The 20249-nt window shown below is 37.3% G+C and overlaps 1 protein-coding gene across 4 annotated transcripts in view; it reads left to right on the top strand.

The window, feature by feature from the left end:
* DYNC2H1 (dynein cytoplasmic 2 heavy chain 1) overlaps positions 1-20249 on the top strand; it is a 265953-nt gene that overhangs the window by 169999 nt on the left and 75705 nt on the right. For all 4 annotated transcript variants that reach the window (XM_072968893.1, XM_072968892.1, XM_072968891.1 and 1 more), the window contains exon 83: positions 13484-13600. In XM_072968893.1, coding sequence (XP_072824994.1) covers positions 13484-13600 — 117 coding nt within the window. The remainder of the gene's footprint in view (positions 1-13483; positions 13601-20249) is intronic.

The raw sequence follows: 20249 nt of genomic DNA, 5'->3' as shown, positions 1-20249 counted from the left end.
TGAGGGCTCCCTTTGCTCCACACCCTCGCCAACACTTGTTATTTCTTGTCTCTTGATGATCGCTGTTCTGACAGGTGTGAGGTGATGTTTCATTGTGGTTTTCATTTGAATTTCTCTGATGATTAAGGATGCTGGGCATCTTTTCAGATATCTGCTGGCCATTTTGATGCACTCCTTGGAAAAATGTCTTCTGCCTATTTTTTAAATCAGATTGGTTTCTTGCGATTAAGTTAAATGACTTCTTTATATATTCTTTACATATTTGGGTGTTTTCTCCCATTCTGTAAGTTGTCTGTTCATCTTGTTAATTGTTTTGCTGTGCAGAAGTTTTTGAGTTTGATGTCGTTACATCTGTTGGTTTTTGCTTTTGTTGTTTGGCCTTTGGTTTCATATTCAAAAAAATCATTGCCAAGACATTGCTTCTTTCCTACATTTCATTCTAAGAGGTTTATGGTATCAGGTCTTATGTTTAAGTCTTTGATCCATTTTGAGTAATTTTTGTGAGTGACGTGAGATAGGGGTCCAGTTTCACTGTTCCGCGTGTGTTTCTTCAGTTTTCCCAGCACTGTTTGTTGAAAGAGACTGTCCTTTCCCCATTGGGTGTTCTTGGCCCCCTTGTCCAATATTAGTTAGCTGGATATTCTGGGATTTAATCTTGGGCTTCATATTATGTTCCACTCTCAAAGTGTCTGTTTTTTTCACCAGTACCATACTGTTTGGTTACAGGAGAATTTTAGTCTCTCTGGTAAAGGACTCCTTCTGTTCATTAATTTTATTCTTGAGGTTTTTCTGTTGCTGTTCTGAGTTTTCCTGTAGCTCAATGAATTTCTTCGTAACAGCTGTTTAAAATTCTTTATCAGTCAGATTGCAATATTCGATGTCTTTGGATTTGGTTGCTAGAATATTCTCATCTTCTTTTGTGATACCATATTACTGTGAGTTTTCATGGCGTCTGAAGAGAAGTGCCTGTGCCATCACAGTGGAATTAGTGAGCACCTTTCTCGTTTAGGCAAAACTTTGTTTACTTCGGTTCTAGCAGTGAAACAGGTTAATAATAAATAAGATAGGTTAAAAGATACGTTAAAAATAACAAACAGGTTAATAATAACAAATAATGAAAAGAGCTTTTTTGGTTTTCCAGAAGGTGGCACTAGAGCTTAAGTTTTTGGTTTCTCATAGCGGAGGTCACTTCCCTGTGGCTTAGGTAGGGAACAGGAAGGAGCAAGTGTAAAAAGAAAAAAAAGCTGGCAAAAAAAATTAAAGGGAGATGTGTACTTAGCACCTGGGGCTTTGGGTGTGTCCGTGGGCTGGTAGGGCGTCCTCAGTTTGGAAGCTCCCAGAAGTCTTTGAGCCAGAATTTTGGGTCAGACAGCGGGAGATCCATTCCTTCAGACCTCTGTGTCTCTCTGTCAGCCCACTTCCCGTTCCTCTCCCTTCCTCCAGTCACTGTCGTCTCCTCTCAGAGAGAGCAGCAGGCCTCCCAGCTGCAGCCTATGTGGCTAGGTACAACCCCACGCGCTGCCTTCACCCGCCACCCCCTCCGCCAGAAAGGTTGTGCTGCCACCCTGCTGCTGGACAGGCCGTTGCCACCTCTGCCACCTCTGGCTGCGCGGCCGCTGCCCTCATGCTGCTGCGGCCTCCGTGGGCGATTCCGCTCAGTTTCAGGTGCACATGTGTGTCCTGGTGTTGCCGGTGGATGCAACCGGTGTTCCAGGTTCTTGGCCCATCCCAGAAAGAATTCAGAGACAAGACGTAGTGGTTAAAAAAGTAAAGTGAGGATTTATTAAAGAATGGATAGTACGCTCTCAAGGGGAGAGTGAGCAGGCTCAGGTGAGCGGCTGCCCTGAGTTTCTTTGGCACGTTAGCTACATGGGGTGTAAAAATGAATGGGTGGAACATTCATTGGGGAGGGAAGGGTTTGGGGTCGTATTCCCTGATTATCATCCCAACTCCACCTTCCTGAAGGGAGAGGGGATTTTTTTTTTCCTTAGTCTGGGTCGGAAGTGTCATGGCTTCGGTGCATGATGGGGACTTCTGATCTGCAAGGCTCATTTTATTGACTTGAGGGCATAATGAGCAAAAGGTTACATTCGGACACTGGAAATTCCTGCCTTTTCTCACCTTTCTTTGTCAGCCTCCAGGCCACTCATCACCCCAAAAGCTGTGATCCCTTATCAGCCCAAAGGTTCCTGCTTTTCTTCCTCTGCCCAGGGACCCCTGGTGCTTACATGATGTGTGGTTTCCTGCATTTGGCTTGTCCCCTCCTTTCTGCCTAATTCCTGCCATTTGTTCTGTCCTGTCCCCTTTCTCTGCTCATCTCTAGCTATCTGCCTGCTCTAACACTGGTATGATGTGCAGAGTTGCTTTTTTTTCAGTTATGGTTGTCCAACTGAGACAGGAGGGAATGGGCGGGGCACAGCCGTTGAAGAAGTGGCACAGCAATTGAGGGCAGGACAAACTGGTTAGAACCAAAGGGCGGAAGGTTCGACTCCCAGAAGACCTTGAGCCTCATGGTGCCCCGGCAGGCGCCATGACAGTTCCTAGGCTGACCATAAGAGGTCCAGAAGTGGGTGGGGCCCGATTCCTGGAAATCCCTGCCCCTTCCCCCAAAATAGTTGGAATAATCCTCCTACTCATTAGCATATGAAATTGCTGAGCCCTTAAAAACTAACAACTCCCCACCTCATGATTGTGGTCGCTCCCTCTCACCTTCTGAGGCTGCCGCACTCTGTCTGTGGAGTGTGTATCTACTTCTGCTTTAAACTAAACACCCCACACCTCTTGTTCTCTCTCCCTCTCACCTTTTGAGATGGCCTGCATTCTGCCTATGAAGTGTGTGTCTCCCTGAGTAAATGTGCTTTCACTTTACTGTGCCTCCCTCTTGAATTCTTTCCTGTGCGAGACAAGAACCTATTCTCCGGCAATGCAGTTAGTTGTAAATTGAAGGGGAGGGAAAACTGCCATGATACTGATGGTCACTCTGTTTTGATTTTTTTTTTAAATCTGTTGCAATATGTATACCATAACGTGTTTTCATCCACATCTGCTATTACACTGCCCTTTTTTCCTTCAACTCTTCCACAGTGTTATAAATGCTGTATGGATGATGTTGCACGAGTCAAAATGGGAATGTCAAATCAATAAACTTTGGGTTTTATTTTTGAGGGTGAAGAGGGGAAGTGATCAACTCAATATGTCAATCTGAGGGGCAAATGAATAATGTTTGTTTATTATTACTACCAATAATAGCTATTTGGTTGTCCATGTAATATCTACTTGAAAATGTATAGTTGGAATTTGGACTAAATAAACATAGGAGAGAATTCAGCTATAGAGTTGATTTAAAAAGGATTTGTCAAACAGCAACCCACCTGTGAAAGCTGAAGCCATGGGAATCAGATTATTAGGGGACATTAATTAAGCAGGAAGAGAGGATGCCTGAAGGTAGAACTGTGGGAAATACCTACATTTAACACACGTTTGGAGCTAGGAAGATCCTTGAAAGATTTTTAACAAGAGTAAACTGCAGTAATAAAGTTAGACAATCAAGAGTTTTGAAGGTGAGTTGCAAGCTGATGGGAGTGGGCGGCAGTGGTTTTAAGTGGTGTGGAGGAAGAGGTCTAAGTGCTAAAGATTGCTTAGAGTTGAAAAGAAGTCATGGACCTTGACCAGTTTTTCAGGACTTTCTAGAGCCCCTTGTATAGAAGGTTGGAGGGTAGATACCAAATTGCAGTGTTTTGAGGGGGAATGTGGGTGAAAAGGTGGTGCGAGTGACTACAGGTGATTAATTTAGAGGTTTAGCACTGTCAAAACTTATGTCTTGGCCAAGAAACTTAAAAAGGTGAAAGATGGCAATTTAATGGGAATACAAGATTCAGGGAGAAATTGTTGTTATTAATGTTGGAAGTGACTGGAGCATGCTTTTTTACCTAGGATTATGAGGTACTCAGGATGGAGAATATGTATTTTTGCAACAATACCTGTTTGCTGATTCTAACCTAGTACTTTCCACTAAGTACTACTGTAATTTTAAAGATGTATTTTGCATTTAAAGCAACTATAAATAGTGTTTCACTTGATTTGTAAACAAAACACTTTAAAAATATTTGTTAGCTTTTTGGGGTGAGGCATTTCACAGTTCCTTTGCTTACCTCATTTTTGGAACTGCCCTTGCCACCACTTTTTGCTCATTTAAATTTGTTCAGTACCCTGTCCAAAGATCACCATCTTTATGAAATATTTGTATTGATCGTCTGGTATTTTTCACTTTTATACATGCTTAACTCTCCACCATTAATTGTCTCCAGTGTAACTTGGCACTGGAATAGGTTTGGGAAATGCAGAGTTGAGTAAAAATAGTCCCTGTTCTGAACTAATTCAGCCTCGTGGGGCAAGTTCTAGAACTTTTTTTTTTTTTTACAGACTCGATAGCAATTTCATAGCAACATTCTTAAAATGTGTTATATTTATTCTTAAAATGTAGTGATGGCTTTCCTGTTGCCAGAGCTTTGAGGATTAATTGCTAGCGTAATAATTTTAGCAGCACTGCACTGACGGGCTTTCTTGAATGCAGCAGCTGTGGTCGGTCGGTCAGCAGCTGCAGTTCTCCTGACTCAGACGATTTTGCATCAGTTATTGAAGAAGTCACAATTTCCTGGTAAATTCGTCTTTTTTGAAATCAGGAAGCTTCAGATCCTCTTTTCTTTCAGATATCTTTCTATTTGAATATATTAACTCATCCTTCAGGGGCATATTTATTAGTTACAACTTTGCTAATAGCACCATCAGCAGAAAGAGGTAATGTAGGTGTATTTCTGTACAGCATGTGTTAACTTCTGGCTTCTAACTGTAAGCAAATCTGAGTTTGAATAATTGTCACATTTTGAGTTTTATGACCATTTAAGACAAAAGCAAGTGGATCTGAAAACTTCTATCAGTCTGCTTAATTTTGTAGCATACACAGTGATGTTACTTTTATTGCTTTTGAATGTTTACAAGGAAATACTAAGTTCACTAATACTGTAAACTTGATTTGTTACTTCTATAATTGATAATTTAAAGAATTAAAATGTCACTTAGTTTGAAAAAATGGTAATTAAAAGGAAAGAATTAAGTGTTATCTTACCTTTCCTTTGTGAGTTATATCTCATGGTAATGAAAGAGAAGTTGATGAATTTTTCTTTCCAGAGTAATTCTAGATAATAAATAAAGAAGGAATGATAGAATTTGAAAAATCACTGTTTTACAAACCCTAATAATTTAGAAAATTATTATCAAAGGTTGAAATCTTTAGATGGAAGGTTGATGGGGAAATTTGCAAGGGAGGGATCCGCTGTCATCACTTGTATCCAGTGATCCATCTTTGTATCACAAGAAGCAAGTATTCAGACACTGTGTGCCTCCTGATGTGAGGCAATGCGAGCTACACTTTCCAAAAGTCTTCTTTCAACAAAAAGTGACCCTGGACCTCCTCAAGCCCTTAGAAATAATTCCCAGTTAATAGGAAACACAGGGGGTAAAGGAACAAATTAAACTATACCGCTTGATCCAGAACGTGGGACATTCTGCAAGATAAATGACTCAGCTTTATCAACAGGTTAACGGCACGCAGAAAACTGCTCAGCTCTGTATCAAAGAGACTTGAAGTACGTAATGACCACATGACCTTTCTATGGGTACTGAGTCAAACATTCCAACTTAAAATTTGAGACCAATCAGGGAAATTTAAATATGGACTGTGCATTATATGACACCAATGAATTTTTTATTAATTTTGTTAAGTGAAATAGTATTGTGATAATGCCCATTTTTTTGAGATACATGCTAATAAGTATGTAAGGGTCAAATAGCATGATCTGGGATTTGTTTTAAAACACTTTAAGGAATAATAACAAAACAAAAGAAAAGAAATTAGAGATGGTGGAAGCAAGTTCGGGAAAACCTTGACCGTGGTTGAATCTGGATGGATATGTTTGTGCATCTTTGAAAATGTTCTTAATAAAATCAGCTTTTATATATCTTTGAAAATGTTCACAGTAAAATTAGTTTTACAAAGTTAAAATAAATATGATGGATATTTATATACCTTCTTGACGTTCACCCAGTTAAATGTAGTCAGCTTTTAGCCCTTACTTCCAAGAAATTCTTGGTGGGAGGCAGCAGGCCCCTCCCATGGTAGAGGTTGGGGAAAACAGACCCCCACCTTCTGGGCGTCCTTCAGTCAGAGAACAGGTGCCGGCAGCTGCCTGTACACGGAGGTCTAGGGATTCCAAGAGCTGGTTTCCTTGCGTCTCTTGGGAGGCAGCAGCCCTTGAAGTAGATTCTAGTTCCTGGGCCCTGGGTAGCATCCAGAGCCAAGGCCAGTGACGAGGGTGAGAAAAGCCACAGCCTCTGTGTTCACTCCTCTGTGTTCACTCTGTTCACGGGCAACATCAGCTTTCCCTTACCCCAACCATAGTAACCAAGTGTTTTTTACTGGCCCGAACGCCCACTTTTCCACTTTCCTGGTTACTCTGTGAACTACTTCACATTGTTTTAACAATTATCTGTTTAAAACATTTACAGGTTTTGTAGCAGTTAATTAACATTTAATAAAGTGCGCTTACTTAGAGTGTATGATTCAATCAGGTTTGACACAGGCATGCACATGTGAGACCATCATCACATCAAGATAGTGAACATTTCCATTGCCCCAAAAGTTCTCTCCAACACTTCGTATTCCCTTCCTCCTCTCCCCTCCCCCCATCCCAGGCAACTAACTTCTTTTCTGTCAGTGTAGATTAGTTTGTTTTCTCTAGAGTTTTGTAGAAAAGATTTATACAATTAAGTGTTCTTTTCTGTCTGGCTTCTTTCTCATTCAGCATTATCGTTATAAGATTCACCTGTGTGATCCCATTAGGAGTCTTTTTTTGTTTTTAATTGCTGATCAGTAGTTCATTGTATGGATGTACCGCAATTCACTTATTTATTCGCTCATTAAAGGACATTTATATTGTTTCCACATTGAGGCTACTAAAATTACGTTAGTATGAACATTTAAACATTTTCTGCTTTTATTTTTCTTGGGCAAATACTTAGGAGAGAAATGGCTGGATCATATGACAGGTATAAATTTAATTTTAATTAACTACCAAACTATTTTAAATGTGTTACGAATAAATATGTTAAAATAAATAAATGAAAATATTAGCAGACATGAGGTCATATATCTGTATGTAAGGATATGTGTATATAATGTAATATATTTATGTATTCTGTGTCTGCCATATATATACTTCCATGAATGACAAAAATATAATTATTGGGATTATTATATTATTATAAAGTAGGGTTATTAGAGACACTCATACAAAAAATTGATTATACAAAAATTATGATGCAACAAAGTATCATGACTGTATCTCCTCAAGGCAGAGATGGATTCAAACGTTTCATTTAATTTAATGATTAATACCAGGTTTGAGTTATTTAGTATTAATCAGAGTTATATATAAAACATTAATATATATGGTTTTTAATGAAGTGTTCAGCCTATCAGTCCAACTAATCTTTACCTCAGTATTTGAAAACTGATATATTTGCTAGTCTTGGTAAAACTTATGCATCCTTTGATGAGAAATTCATTCTTAATTTGCCTGTGTTAAAATTGTACATGCTAGTTCTCCTGAGGTTTGTTTTCAGGCTTTTAACATCATATTGCCTTGGGAAAATGATGATGTGAGTTCTTAACACGGTAGAGTGTCTGCACATTTCACTTTTGATCTTGGGTGAAATCTTAACTCTCAAATCACCAGCATAAATTATAGTTTGGTCTTGTATGTGACTGGCATTAATATTTTTGTCAAAGGCGTAAGAGGCATGGAGAAAGGGTTTCCCCCTTTATCTTGTGTGTACTACCATTAGAAAGACAGACCTCTGATGGTCTCCTATATCCCACTTTAGCATGTTAGTGTACTATTTCATTTTTACAGTAAGTATGTACATATCCTGGTATGTTTGGTAATGCAGTCAAACATACTGCAGCTCACCAAGCACCCAGACGAAACAGAAAAATGTTAGAAGGTGGGTGATGAGAGAGTGTGGACTAAGTAAACGTTTAAGTACTCCCAGAGAACTGTTGGCAAAGGAAATAATGCTTGAGCTGCAGTTAAAAAAAATATTATTTAATGAATTTGTATTTATTTCAAATACAAATAGAAAAATATGTAGTGAATGAATATAATGCCGTATATTACATGAAAAGCATTTTTTTCTGTAAATTATTAATTGTCTGAGAAAAAAAGATGATTTCCCTTTTTTTCCTTCCAGTTCTTACAGACTTTATTCCCTTTTCTTGTCTTTGGGATAGCTAGGTCTTTGTGTGCAACGTTGAATAAAAGTAGTGACAGTCTTGCTCTGATTTTACAAGGAATATGTTGTAACATTTTATTATTGATTATGATATTTACTGTGTGTTGTAGAGATCATTGTGTTAGTCTGCTTGGGCTGCCATAACAAAATACCACAGACTGGATGGCTTAAATAACAAATTGATTTTCTCACAGTCATGGAGGTCGGAAGTCTGAGTGTCCATGTGGTCAGTTTCTGATGATGACTCTGCTTCTGGCTTGTAAATGACTGTTTTCTCACTGTCTTCTCATATGACTTTTCCTCTGTGCACGTTTGGAGAGACAGCAGGAGGGAGGGGTTGGAGAGAGAGAGAGAGAAAGAGCTGGAGATCTCCGTTGTCTCTTCTTATAAGAATCCTAATCTTATCAGGTCAGGGCCCCACCCTCTCATGACCTCATTTAACCCCAGTTACTTTTTTTGGAGGCCTCATCTCCAAATACAGCTATGCTCAGGGTTAGAGCTTAAACATGTGATTTGGAGGAACACAAACAATCCCTAACCCAGGTTAGAGAAGTTTTCTACTATTCCTGGTGCTTCAGTTAGCCTTTGTTACATAGCACATCATCCCAGAACTTAGTGACTTGAAACAATAATGTTTGATGATTTTCTTATGATTCTGTGGGTTGGCTGGGTTTTTTCTCTCTAGTTTCATCTGGGTTCGCATGTGAGGCGGCCTTCATTTGGAGAGATGACTGGGCTGGAAGATTCAAAATGGCCTTGCTCGTGTTTGTAAATGGCATTGGCTATTGATGGGGGCAACTTGGTTTCAACTACATGGCCTTTCATCTACCAGAGTCTATCATGGTGCGTCAGGGTTCCAAGGCCAAAGCAGAAACTGCAAGTTCTCTTAAAGTCTAGGCTTTGAGAATTGCACATCAGTTTTGCCACATTCTGTTAGTCAAACAAGTCATAAGACCAGCCCAACTGTAAGGGAGTGGAGAAATAGATATCTCTTGATACTGGAGTGGAATAATTCTTTGCAAACAGGGTATGATTTCAGGGAGGCATAATTTATCAGAGGCTATTAAAATAGTCTCGGGCATCTTTGCTGAGTTTCTTAGGGGTAGTTTGTCAGGAGCAGATGGTGAATTTCATTGACCATGTTTTTACCCAGTATTGAGATAATTATATTATTTTTCTTTCTAATCTGTTTATATGGTGAACTACATATTCTCTGATTGAACTATGCATTCAAAGTCATCAATGTATGCCTGTCTTTAAAAGTTGCTTGATATTTATTTATTTGCACCTGTGTTCAGGAGTAAGACCTGATCTTTGAATGTCCCCTTGTCTTTCGTATGTTTCTACCAGCCTCTCTTACTTGTCTGGGGAATTTTGCCTCAATATTCTAGTCTCTGAAATGGTTACTGCAAGATGTGAGTTTCTGTTTAATGAATGTGAGTAGAACTTATATGTTAACTGCTAGTGTCTGAGATTTACTTTGAGATAAAATTTTGAACTTCTCATTTAATATTTTTAAGCAACTATGGCCCCATTTAATTTTTCTATTTCTTTTTGAGATTGTTTTATTAATTTATATATTCCTAGGAATTTCTCAGTTGCCCTTAATCTGCAGTTTTTATGACATAAAGCTATTCAAAATAATCTCATATTGTCTTTTAGTCTTTTCTATATCTGTAACTATATTCCTTGTAAAATTAGAATTTTAAAATAAATTTTTGCTTTATCATATTTTAGCTATCATTTGACTACATACCATTCAATCTAGTCAGATTAGACATCTCATAATTTTATTAGTCTTTTCAGTAAACTGACTTGGTGGGTTTTTTTTAATCTCTTTATCTATGTTCTGTTTTATTAATTTTTGGCTCTTATTTATTGCCATTTTCAACTTCATAATTTGTTAGGTTTGGCTCAATTTCAGCATTGCTTCTTTTTGAACATAAGTATTTTGTTAAAGTTTTCCTCTAATCTCATTTACTGCAGTTCCGTAATAAGTTATTTAAAATGTGGAATTTTCATGATTGAAGTGTGTGGGTTGTATTTTGGCAATGAACACTCTTTCAAACAGATCGCATTATCACCCGAAAACCCAAGGTAGAGAAGAGCAAGCGTCCGTCATCTGCCCTTCTGCAGGGCTCTGTTTCCTAATTAGCCTACTGGGTGCTAGTTTCTGAGAGTTCTGGAGGTCTGTTTCCTGTCTGTGGAAATGAGGGCCTTAGAAACTCAAATGCGGGACGTTTTACAAAGTAACTGGCCAGTGTTCTTCAGAAGTGTCAAGGTCATGAAGGTAAATGGAAGACTGTCACAGTTTCGGGCAAGACTGTGATAAATACCAACTAAATATAATGTATTCTTCTGAATCAGAAAGAGGACATTTGTGGAGAATTTGGTGAAATATGAGAAAGGCTTGTAGTACTGAGCTGTGATTAGATACGATGTTAACATTAGGGCAAGCTGGGTAAAGTGTATAATGGGGGTTCTCTGTGCTGTTTTTGCCACTTCTCTATAAGTCTAAAGACAGTTCAAAATAAGAAGTAAACAAACAGCCCATGCTGAAGGCCCCTTGGGATTGGCGACGTCCCAGGGTGATGGTGGCCTCAGAACTCAGCTAAGTCTCTAGGCTAGCTCTGCTCCTTGGCTTCAGCATTTAAAGGTTTCTGTCAGTTTCCCTGGCACTTCAGTCATAAGTTTAAAAAGCTTTTTGATGATGTAGTTATTTACTCATAATTTTAAATGTACAGTGTTATGAAATTGTCTCCATATATTTAGTCTGCCATATTCCCCGACACAAGCATGTAATAAACTTAATTTCTTTGACAATTCATTTTCTCATCTGTATATTAAGAATGAGTATTTATTTTAAAAATCTGTATTCCTTCTCATTCCAAGAAGGATTACACTGGAGATGACTTACAAAGATACAAATAATCTGTTAGTGTGAAATCAGTAGTTGAGGAAATCAAAGAGATGATTAAGGGAAAAGGAAAGAAAACTAGGGAAACGGTTGAAGCTGAGACGACAAAGCCCATGCTCTAAGGGTCTATGAAGTTGTTATCGTTAGATTGGAAATTCTTCTGTGTGCCGTATAACATCCAAGAGAAGAGGCAAATACAGTTGTATGCAAGATTTAGTGAGTTACAATGAAAACACGCCAATTGCTCAGGAGAAGCACAGGTGTCCCTCAAATGTCTCACTGTTCTTCGGAATGAGGACAGGTGGCATAGGAGCGACAGCATCTTCTGTAGCTTCTCTGCAACCGTGCACACGCCCCAGAGCACACCAGTGGCATCATGTGATCTGTTCAGCATGGTTGGAACACGGAACAAGTGATGTGTGCTTTTCATGAGAACCGTCCTCCCCTTTGACACCATTTTAAAGGAGTATTATTTGTTTTAAAACACGAATAATGGAAAGACATTTTATCACCTGTGTTTCGTAAAAAGATAAATATGTCAGAGTTTATAAAAACAAAATACAGTCCATTGTTATAATAGCCCCATCCTCATTACAGAAATATTTTTATTAATGCATTTGAACTCCCTTTTCTGTTCATTAAGGATTATAATATATTATGATAGTATTATTAAGAAAAGCAAACCTCATATGTTATTTTTCTGGGAAGAGAACAATTGCTTTGCGGCTGCTAAACATTTTATTCTTAAAATAGTTTTTGATATCATGTGTAAAAAGATGTGAGCCTTTTTTCCTTTAGACATCTTTTTGCATGCTTATTTGTTTTCTGTCATGTTTGATAAATTTAAAACACAAATAAGTGATAGCACGTGTTACCAGAATCAAAACAGCACTTCTTCTGACTACCAACTAGTGATGTTTTGCGGTCTAGCGGAGCTGATAAATTGGGTGCTGTTTAGGGTTCAGTTAGAGCAAATGAAAATAATTTATCAGAAAAACAAAGAAAATGAAACACTGAGTCACTACAATTTTTTCTAGATTAGAGAATCAGTCAGAAGCTCTGGGAGTAACAGCAGCTTTGTGTATGTTGAACAATGAAGTTTAACAATTCATTTTGAGAGAGTTATGGCCCTTATTTTATTGTGAGCTTTACTAAATGCAGGCACCCCCAGAATATTAAATAGAGCCCAATCTGTGAAAAAGGAAAAACAACTTGCATCTCTCAAAAAGTAAAACAGGAAAGTAGTCAACATGCCACGAATATTGATGTTTAAAATATTGACTTAGGAAAATGTATGCCTGGGTTTGGGGATTGTTCGTTTTTTTTTGTTGTTTTTTTTTTTTTTAGTGTCAGATAAGCAGTGAGGTAGCGCGGTTTTAATATTTAGCTGAAATATTTATGAAGAATAATCTCCCTGATTTTATACACCTACTCCAATATCTGTAAGACAATATACAGCGTGTTCAGTAATATTCTGGATCATTCTTAGCAAATGATTAAGGAGGCTGATCAAGTTTATTGAAATGGAAACCATTAAATACTATTTCAGAAAAGAAACTAAGTGAATTGATTTTGATGAGAATGACAGAGACGCTGATAACAAGAAAATTACAGGCGTGAAAGCCCTAAGGAGGAAACAATTGTTTACTTTGCCTCATTTTAACTGATTGATCTATACTTCTGCCACTTGAGTCTTACATGAAGAAGAAACATTGAGATGACAACTTAAATGTAATACAGAGTCTTAAAACTTAGATTTGTTATTTTTATAATTGTTTTTACTATTTTATACAGCTTGCTATCTTTCATGTCACTTTATCTTTTCAAAAAAACTGTCTTTAATTTATCAGCATTTTGAAATTATGCAATTTAAATCATTCAAACTGAAACATATTTTGGATTTCAGAAATGAGCAAATAGATTATTAACAGTGGATGGTGAACGCTTTCTGGCTAAATAAGCAGCTTCTCAAATTAAGAGCCAGATTTATAATGGTTTCTCTCAAATATAAGTTCTTTTGTTTTTTTAACTGCTTAAATAAATTGATAAAATATTAATCCATTTAAACAAATAATGGGATTAAAACTTGTTTTTACTATATATTTTGTGTTTATTTTTATGAACTAAATATGATTGTTTATATAGACATATATATGTTTATGCTATTTCCCTTTGTTTGAAGTCATTTTCATTTATTGCTGCTTGTTATTTCTTCAGGTTATTTCACAGTTGAGGATCTTGGGCAGATCAGTAACAGCTGGTTGCAGATTCGATAGAGAAATCTGGTCTAATGAACTTTCTCCTGTCCTCAATCTCTGGAAGAAATTAAACCAGGTTAGTAGTGAAATATTCTTCCTTTTTTTCCCCTGTTGATTCTCCCTACCCTTTTTTCCAGTTCCCCGAATTGTCCATGTTGGTGAATTTTTGCATTGCTCCTCCCTTGATGTACACAGAAGCCTGGAGAAAGATGGAGGAAATGATAGTAATAGAAGTAGATGGGCCTAGGAAGCGGTGTCACCAGTGTAATCTGTCTTCTCCTGGTAATGCACTGTCGTCCTCTCTACCTGCTCTGTGTTTTGCTTACTCCTTGCCTTCTCTCTCCTCTTTCTGTAAAATCAGTGACTGCTATTAAAAGTGAAAGTTTTCAAAGGAATTGAAGTGCTAAGGAAAAGCAGTTAATCAGCTGGATCTGACTTGTTTTTATGTTGTAAAATGGTTATAAATTAGAGAATAGTTGCTTGCTCACTAGGCAAAACCATTCCAGTATTATGATTCCTGTCTTACTGAATAAAAGCTTACTCTGGAATTAAAAAATATAATTTTGCAGTTCATATGTTTAGTAGTACTTTGAAAATGCCCGTATATCAGATCCAGCCTTCTTCAATAAGGGAACTTAAGTTAGGCTTATTTCAGAACCAGAAGGTTAAAACCCTCTAAAAATTCAAAATCCTCAAACCTTACAGTGTTGTAATTTTGAGTTAGTCTGACTTAGTCTCAACAATTGGCAATTGTCAGGAGTCTCAGGAAACAATGATCTCAGCTGACTGGAATTGCCACTTTATTTAGATCATCACACTGATAAAGCTTTAAATAGCTGGCTTGGGAAAAATGAGAGAATGAAGAGAAACACCACATCTACATCCCTTGGCACCCTAAACCCATGCTCTCCACTTGCGCCCGAGTCACACGATCACATTGTTACGTATTCCTGATTATGAAGTCATGGCCCTGATTTTCATTCTTTGCACCAATTCATAATGAAGCTGCTATTCTTTACCTTCTTTTTTTCTTAAACCGATCTTTGCTTGTCTTTAACAACCAAATTTTCACAAATTTTTTTTCTCTCCTTTAGCAATTCATTCCTCCTTATCTTGATGTTTGGTAATATTCTTCTCAAGACAGCTTCTTATAACAATTTTACACTTTTTTTTTTCAATATGACGATGTCTATTTTGAATTTCCTTTTTTTCCAGGTCCATGTAATTGTTAAAATATGTACACATATATCCTCATATGTGTGTATATTATACAATATAGCTATTCCGTGGATCATAATGTAAAAGTATTTCAAAGTCTCCACTTAAAGAAGGTAGAAATTGAATGACTTGAATAATTGACTAAATTTATCCCCTTCTAAGTAGCAAAATCTCTTGTAAGTTGAATGTAAGATTGAAGATTCAGTTTCTGAAAAAGTCTGAAATCACTCCTTGACTTTGTTCTCTTACTTACATATAATTTTCTGTCTCTACTTCTGAGTTTGCGTTGGTCATGTTGTTTTAACCCCACATCAGATGTGACCATAAGGTGCAACTTCTGTCTATATTTCACAAGAAATCCAGTCATATTATTTTATAGCCTGAAGAGAGGGAAAATATCCTTTTCTTTCTACCCTTTTAGGTTCTCAGCTGGGTCTCTGTTAACAGATTAACAGGAGAAAAGCATACAAATTTATATAAGTTTTATGTAACCCAAGAACCTTCATAAGGAAATGAAGACCAAAAGAAGTGTTTAAATCTGAGTGTTTTCAATGCAAGTTTTGAAGAGTGGAAAGTCGTGGGAAAATGTGTTAGGACAAGGTGGTGTGAACCAAGAACAGTAGGCTGGAGGGGCACCTAGCAAGGACTGTGTTCAGATTTCTCTATGTCCTTCTGTCTTCAGAGATAAGGATGCTCTGGGTTACAGTGAGGACACCTCTCACACAAGAGTCTCATGACCTGCCTCAAGGAAAGGTCAGAGAGTCCTTCCTACACCTGCCATTTCTCAGATTCCTTTAGTTTCAAATACATGTCTGCCAAAATGTCATATTTTGGGGCAGCATGTCCTAAATCCCATCAGTGGTTTTAGTGAACATTTGTGAAATTGCAAGAGACAACTTACATTGCGAAGTATGTTGTTTTCTACGAACTCATTTCCCTTTGGGCTGTATTTTTAAAAATTTGGGCAATTCCTAAACTTCCTGAAATTGACTTTTCCACTGTGTGAGGTTTCCTGGAACATGTAGTTTAGTCTTCCTTGCCCTTCCTGTTTCTCTCTGTCACCTCACCCATTCTCCCCTACACATAATGGATATCGTCTTTGCAACTCTGGAGAATTTTTTCTGTTGTTTCATAAAGAGGACCACAGAAATGACTTCAAAGACATAGAGATATATAGGTATAAACGATTAGCCTCCTAAGACTTACCCCAGTATAATATTAGAACCTAAAATTAATTCTCTCCCTTTCTCAAACCCTGCTTTTTCTCATTTAGGGTGTAGATATAGTCTAGCTCTCTGATGTTGGATTCATGCCACAACATACCCCCTCACTAACCTCATTCCCACGCACAGAGGAAGGAGAGTGGCTCCTGGGTAGAGCACAATATTCTAGGAGTATAGAAGTAAGTGTAGGGGAATCACAGATGAAAGTGTTTGTTGCTGAAAGATGTAGTTTTAGGGTAAGCACCTTGGGGAGAAGCCATATTGATATGCTCAGTAGGCTCTCTAAATGAGTCATCATCCTGAGAGAGCTACCTGGAGGGGTAGGAAACAGGAAAACCAGGCGAAAACTGAATCGAAGGGAAGGGTGAAACAGATTGTAAATTTCTGGACCCATTGGCACTTTGGCATTTATTGTTCCTACTAAAGATCTATAGGTGTCCTTGGGTTAAACCTGGCATCCATGCCTTTAGTTTGTCCTCCACATGCTTCTTAGTTATCTTTCTGGACCATGTAATTCATATAATATAATTGTATTTCTGGACTGTGTAGTTGATATAATTTCTGAAAACTTACTTGATGGCTAAGGAATGGAATGCCCTTCTTAGCATGGACATGGACATTCATGGTCTCATCCCAGACTAGCTGGCTGTCTTCATTGTGACTTCTTTGTACCACATGTCTTATGTCTTTCTGCACCAGAGTACTTGCTAGGTTTTTTTTGTTGCTGTTGAATGTTTGTTTTTAACTGTCCGGGTACTTTTTAACATTTGTATCTGTTTTATGATTCTCACTGCATAGATTTACCTTCCTTTCTGTTCAATTGGATACCTTTTTTTTTATATAATCCTTGCTAGTCTAACATAAATGCCACTTTATCTCTATAGATCTCCAGAGATATGCATTGCAAACACTGTGGTTTTAAATAAAGATAGGTAAACTGTTGCCCTATCCTGAAGAAACATTTAATGAACAGGTTAATAGACACGCTTCATGTAAGAAAGGATCCCTCTGTCTCCTTTTTCATCTTTTGCTTATTACGTAAGCCTCTTAATCTCTTGAAAATTTACTTTTCCTTGATTTCCAACTTAATAATCATTTCTTTATACAAGACAGCATAGGAGTTAAAAGATTCCTAATTGAAAAATATTGTAATTTTCTTGTCCAAGGTAAAACTTTTAGTTGCTAAGTATTATGTTGTATTTTTCAGTGTGAAGAACATATTTTAAGCATGAGGTTATTTGCCATAATGAATGTCATTATTAGCACGTAACTATTTTTTCTTCCTATTCAAGGATCAAGTAAATGCAGTTTGGTAGAAGTTCCCACTGGACGGAATGTTTATATCCTACTGGAGCTGGCTGTTCTGTTCTGGTGAATAGGCTGAAGAGAATTTGTTTAAAGACTCTAGAGAACTCTTTAGCCAAGGGTGATACACAGCCGGCATTCATTTCCAAAACCATTTCAGTTAGTAACAGCCAACCTCTGTCCCAGATGGATGGTCCTTGTGTCTGCTGGTGGGGAGCTGGCAATTAAATATTTTTAATGCTTGTCACTTACCTAAAATAGTAATAATGGTCTGGTTCCTAGAGCCAGACCACTGGGTTCAGATCCTAGCTCTGGTACTTTCTAGGGTTGTAACTTTAGGAAAATTACTCAACTCCTCTGTGCCCCAGTTTTCTTATCTGTAAAATGGTAAAAATAGTATTTGCTTCATAGAAATACCATAAGGATTAAATGAGTTAATATATATATAAAGCTTTTATTATAGTGCCTGTTATATGTGAGCATTCTCTGTTAACTATTCATTTTAATTTTATTGAGGTACAAAGATTTATAATATATGACCGCTATTTCATTTGTTCTTTTTCTAGGCAAAGTATTTTTATTATTTGGTTAATTATATATTATTCTGTTGTTCATTCAAAATATTTTAATTGAGCACCCAGTTTGTTTCACTGGTTTTATGTGAGGGACTGTGTTGTGAGCAGAACAGCCATGGTGCCTCCCCTTGGAGTTTACAGTTAGTCTCTAAGAGAGATTTTAAAAATTAAACAAGTGACTAAGCCAACAAATTTATTATTACAAATTATTTCAAATGCTGTGGAAGGAAAGAACAAGTGCTACCATTAAAAAAAAAAAAAGAGAGAGAAGACCTCTTTTGGACTGGATAGTTAGAGAATGTCTTGCTTGAGAAGTGAAATTCAAACTGAGAAGTGAGGAATGAGAAGACGCTAGCCAGACAGAGTTGGAGGGGAAGCCCGTTGGAAGCACAGAGGACAGCGTGCATGGATCCCCCAAAAGAAAAAGCTCAGCACATTCAGTAAACTGAAAGGAAGTCAGTTCTAAAGAACAGTGTGGAACAAGATAATGATGATTAAGAAAAGTAAGGAGTTTGAATTTTCTTCCCAGGGCAGTGGGAAGCCGTGGAAGAGCTTTAAGGGGTGGGATAGCTGTGGAGAAATCAATCTGAAATGAAATCTAAGAGGAAGGGGAACAATCAGGAGGTTCTTGCAGTGGTCCCGGTACGAGCTGCTGGTGGAGCAGGAGGAGAGGGGCCAGGACATTCAAACTAGAAGAAACTATAAAAATTGTCAACGAGATTTGTGATCTAGGAATACTACTACTTTTTAACATTGTCATTAGCATTAAATAAAGCACTTACGATAGTTCTGGCACATAATAGTCACTTAATAAATTTTGGCTTTACTATTGTCATAATCACACTGTTTTTATTATTAGAAAATATAGTACTTTTAATTTACCTTTGGATAGGTACAGGTACAAAATCAAGGTACAGAGAGGGTCCACTTGAGCTTACATTTTATTTTATTGTCTCTGCTACTTCTAAATCCAAAGGTTTATTGTATTTTCAGTAAAGTGACATTGTATAACAGATTATTATTAACAGAAACTTAATAATATTTTATTGAATACATTATTGTGTAATTCTTTTGGTTATACTTACAAATATTAAAGAAAAAAGCCATGTTGTTGTATAATTCCATTTTAGAAAGTCTAATACATAAAAAAGTAAGACTAATCCTTTTACATTCTTACATACTATTGAACACCAGTGTGAGTATAGAAAATACAGATAGTAAATTTTTTCTCCGTCATATCTTGGGGGAGCAGTTGCTTTAACAGCAAGTGAGGTGCCTTTTTATATTTTTGTAGGATGGGGGTAATTCTTCCCCGTTCCTTTCTTGCAGAGATGAGCACCTGCAGTTCAGAAAGTTCTCACCTCATTAACACTGAACAAACGTCTTTTGTCTTTTAATTTTTGATATAAATATTTATAATGGTCATTTTCAGTAATCCTAAATATTTTCGCTGTATCTCCAACCCCACCTCACCCTACTCTCCACAAACCCCTTTATTTCATACAAGCAGTGTGTAATAAATATATCGATAGATTTATAAGCCTTATTCTTTAAGAAGTAAGATATGCCAGAAGTCACTTTGCTTTTTTGTTTTTCTTGTGAGGTTCACTTCTTTAAGTTCTTTTACTGTGGGCCTAGCTACCTTACTTTCCTCTGATTAAAGGAAGGGCTTTCCTGTTTGTTTAAAGAGAAACTCGCTCACTTACTTGCTTAGCTAGTAGTGTTAAGCTCCTGGGAGACCAAGTGGAGAGAGACATCCTCAGATGACTGGACTGCTTAGATATTTCAGTGACTGCTTAGACTTTCGAGTGAAGGGCTGAAACCAAATAAATGTTGTTTGAGCATTGCTTTTAGTTGGGAAACAGTGTGTGAATGTGAATCTGTTAACTGTTTTGTTCAGCAGTCTGAGATATGCTTCTCATTGAAATGGAAAGAATCAGTGGTATTTGGCTCAGAGGGAGTAACCTCTAATTTTAAAGCAATTCCAAGACATTATTTTAAAATATGCTTTTTGCAGTAACATTTCTGAGGATTTTTACACCTGAGGATATCTCTATTTCAGCTTCACATTTAACTGATAGTGTAACTGCAGATATGCTTTTAACTTCCTATGTTTTTTCCTTCAACTCTGAGAAAATATTAATTTGTCTCTTTATTGAAGAAGTTTACAGTTAATCAGATTCTTATTTCTTTATAACTCAACTGTTTTTCCCTTTAGAATACTCTGTCTCTGATCTCCTTAAATTTCATCATAATAAATATAGGTGTGGATTTTTTTCCTTGCAATTCCAAAAGCCAGTCTTCCCAGCTTCACCTGTTTGGGTCTGTTCCCCACATTCGCTGGACTGCGTGGTATGAAGCAGCAAGTACCCTGCTCTCTGCGGCTGGTGCTTACTGTTGCTGT

Source organism: Vicugna pacos, chromosome 10, assembly GCF_048564905.1.
Source record: "Vicugna pacos chromosome 10, VicPac4, whole genome shotgun sequence".
NCBI lineage: Eukaryota > Metazoa > Chordata > Mammalia > Artiodactyla > Camelidae > Vicugna > Vicugna pacos.
The sequence above is the reverse complement of the archived record's forward strand: the minus strand, read 5'-3'. Positions and strand labels throughout refer to the sequence as shown.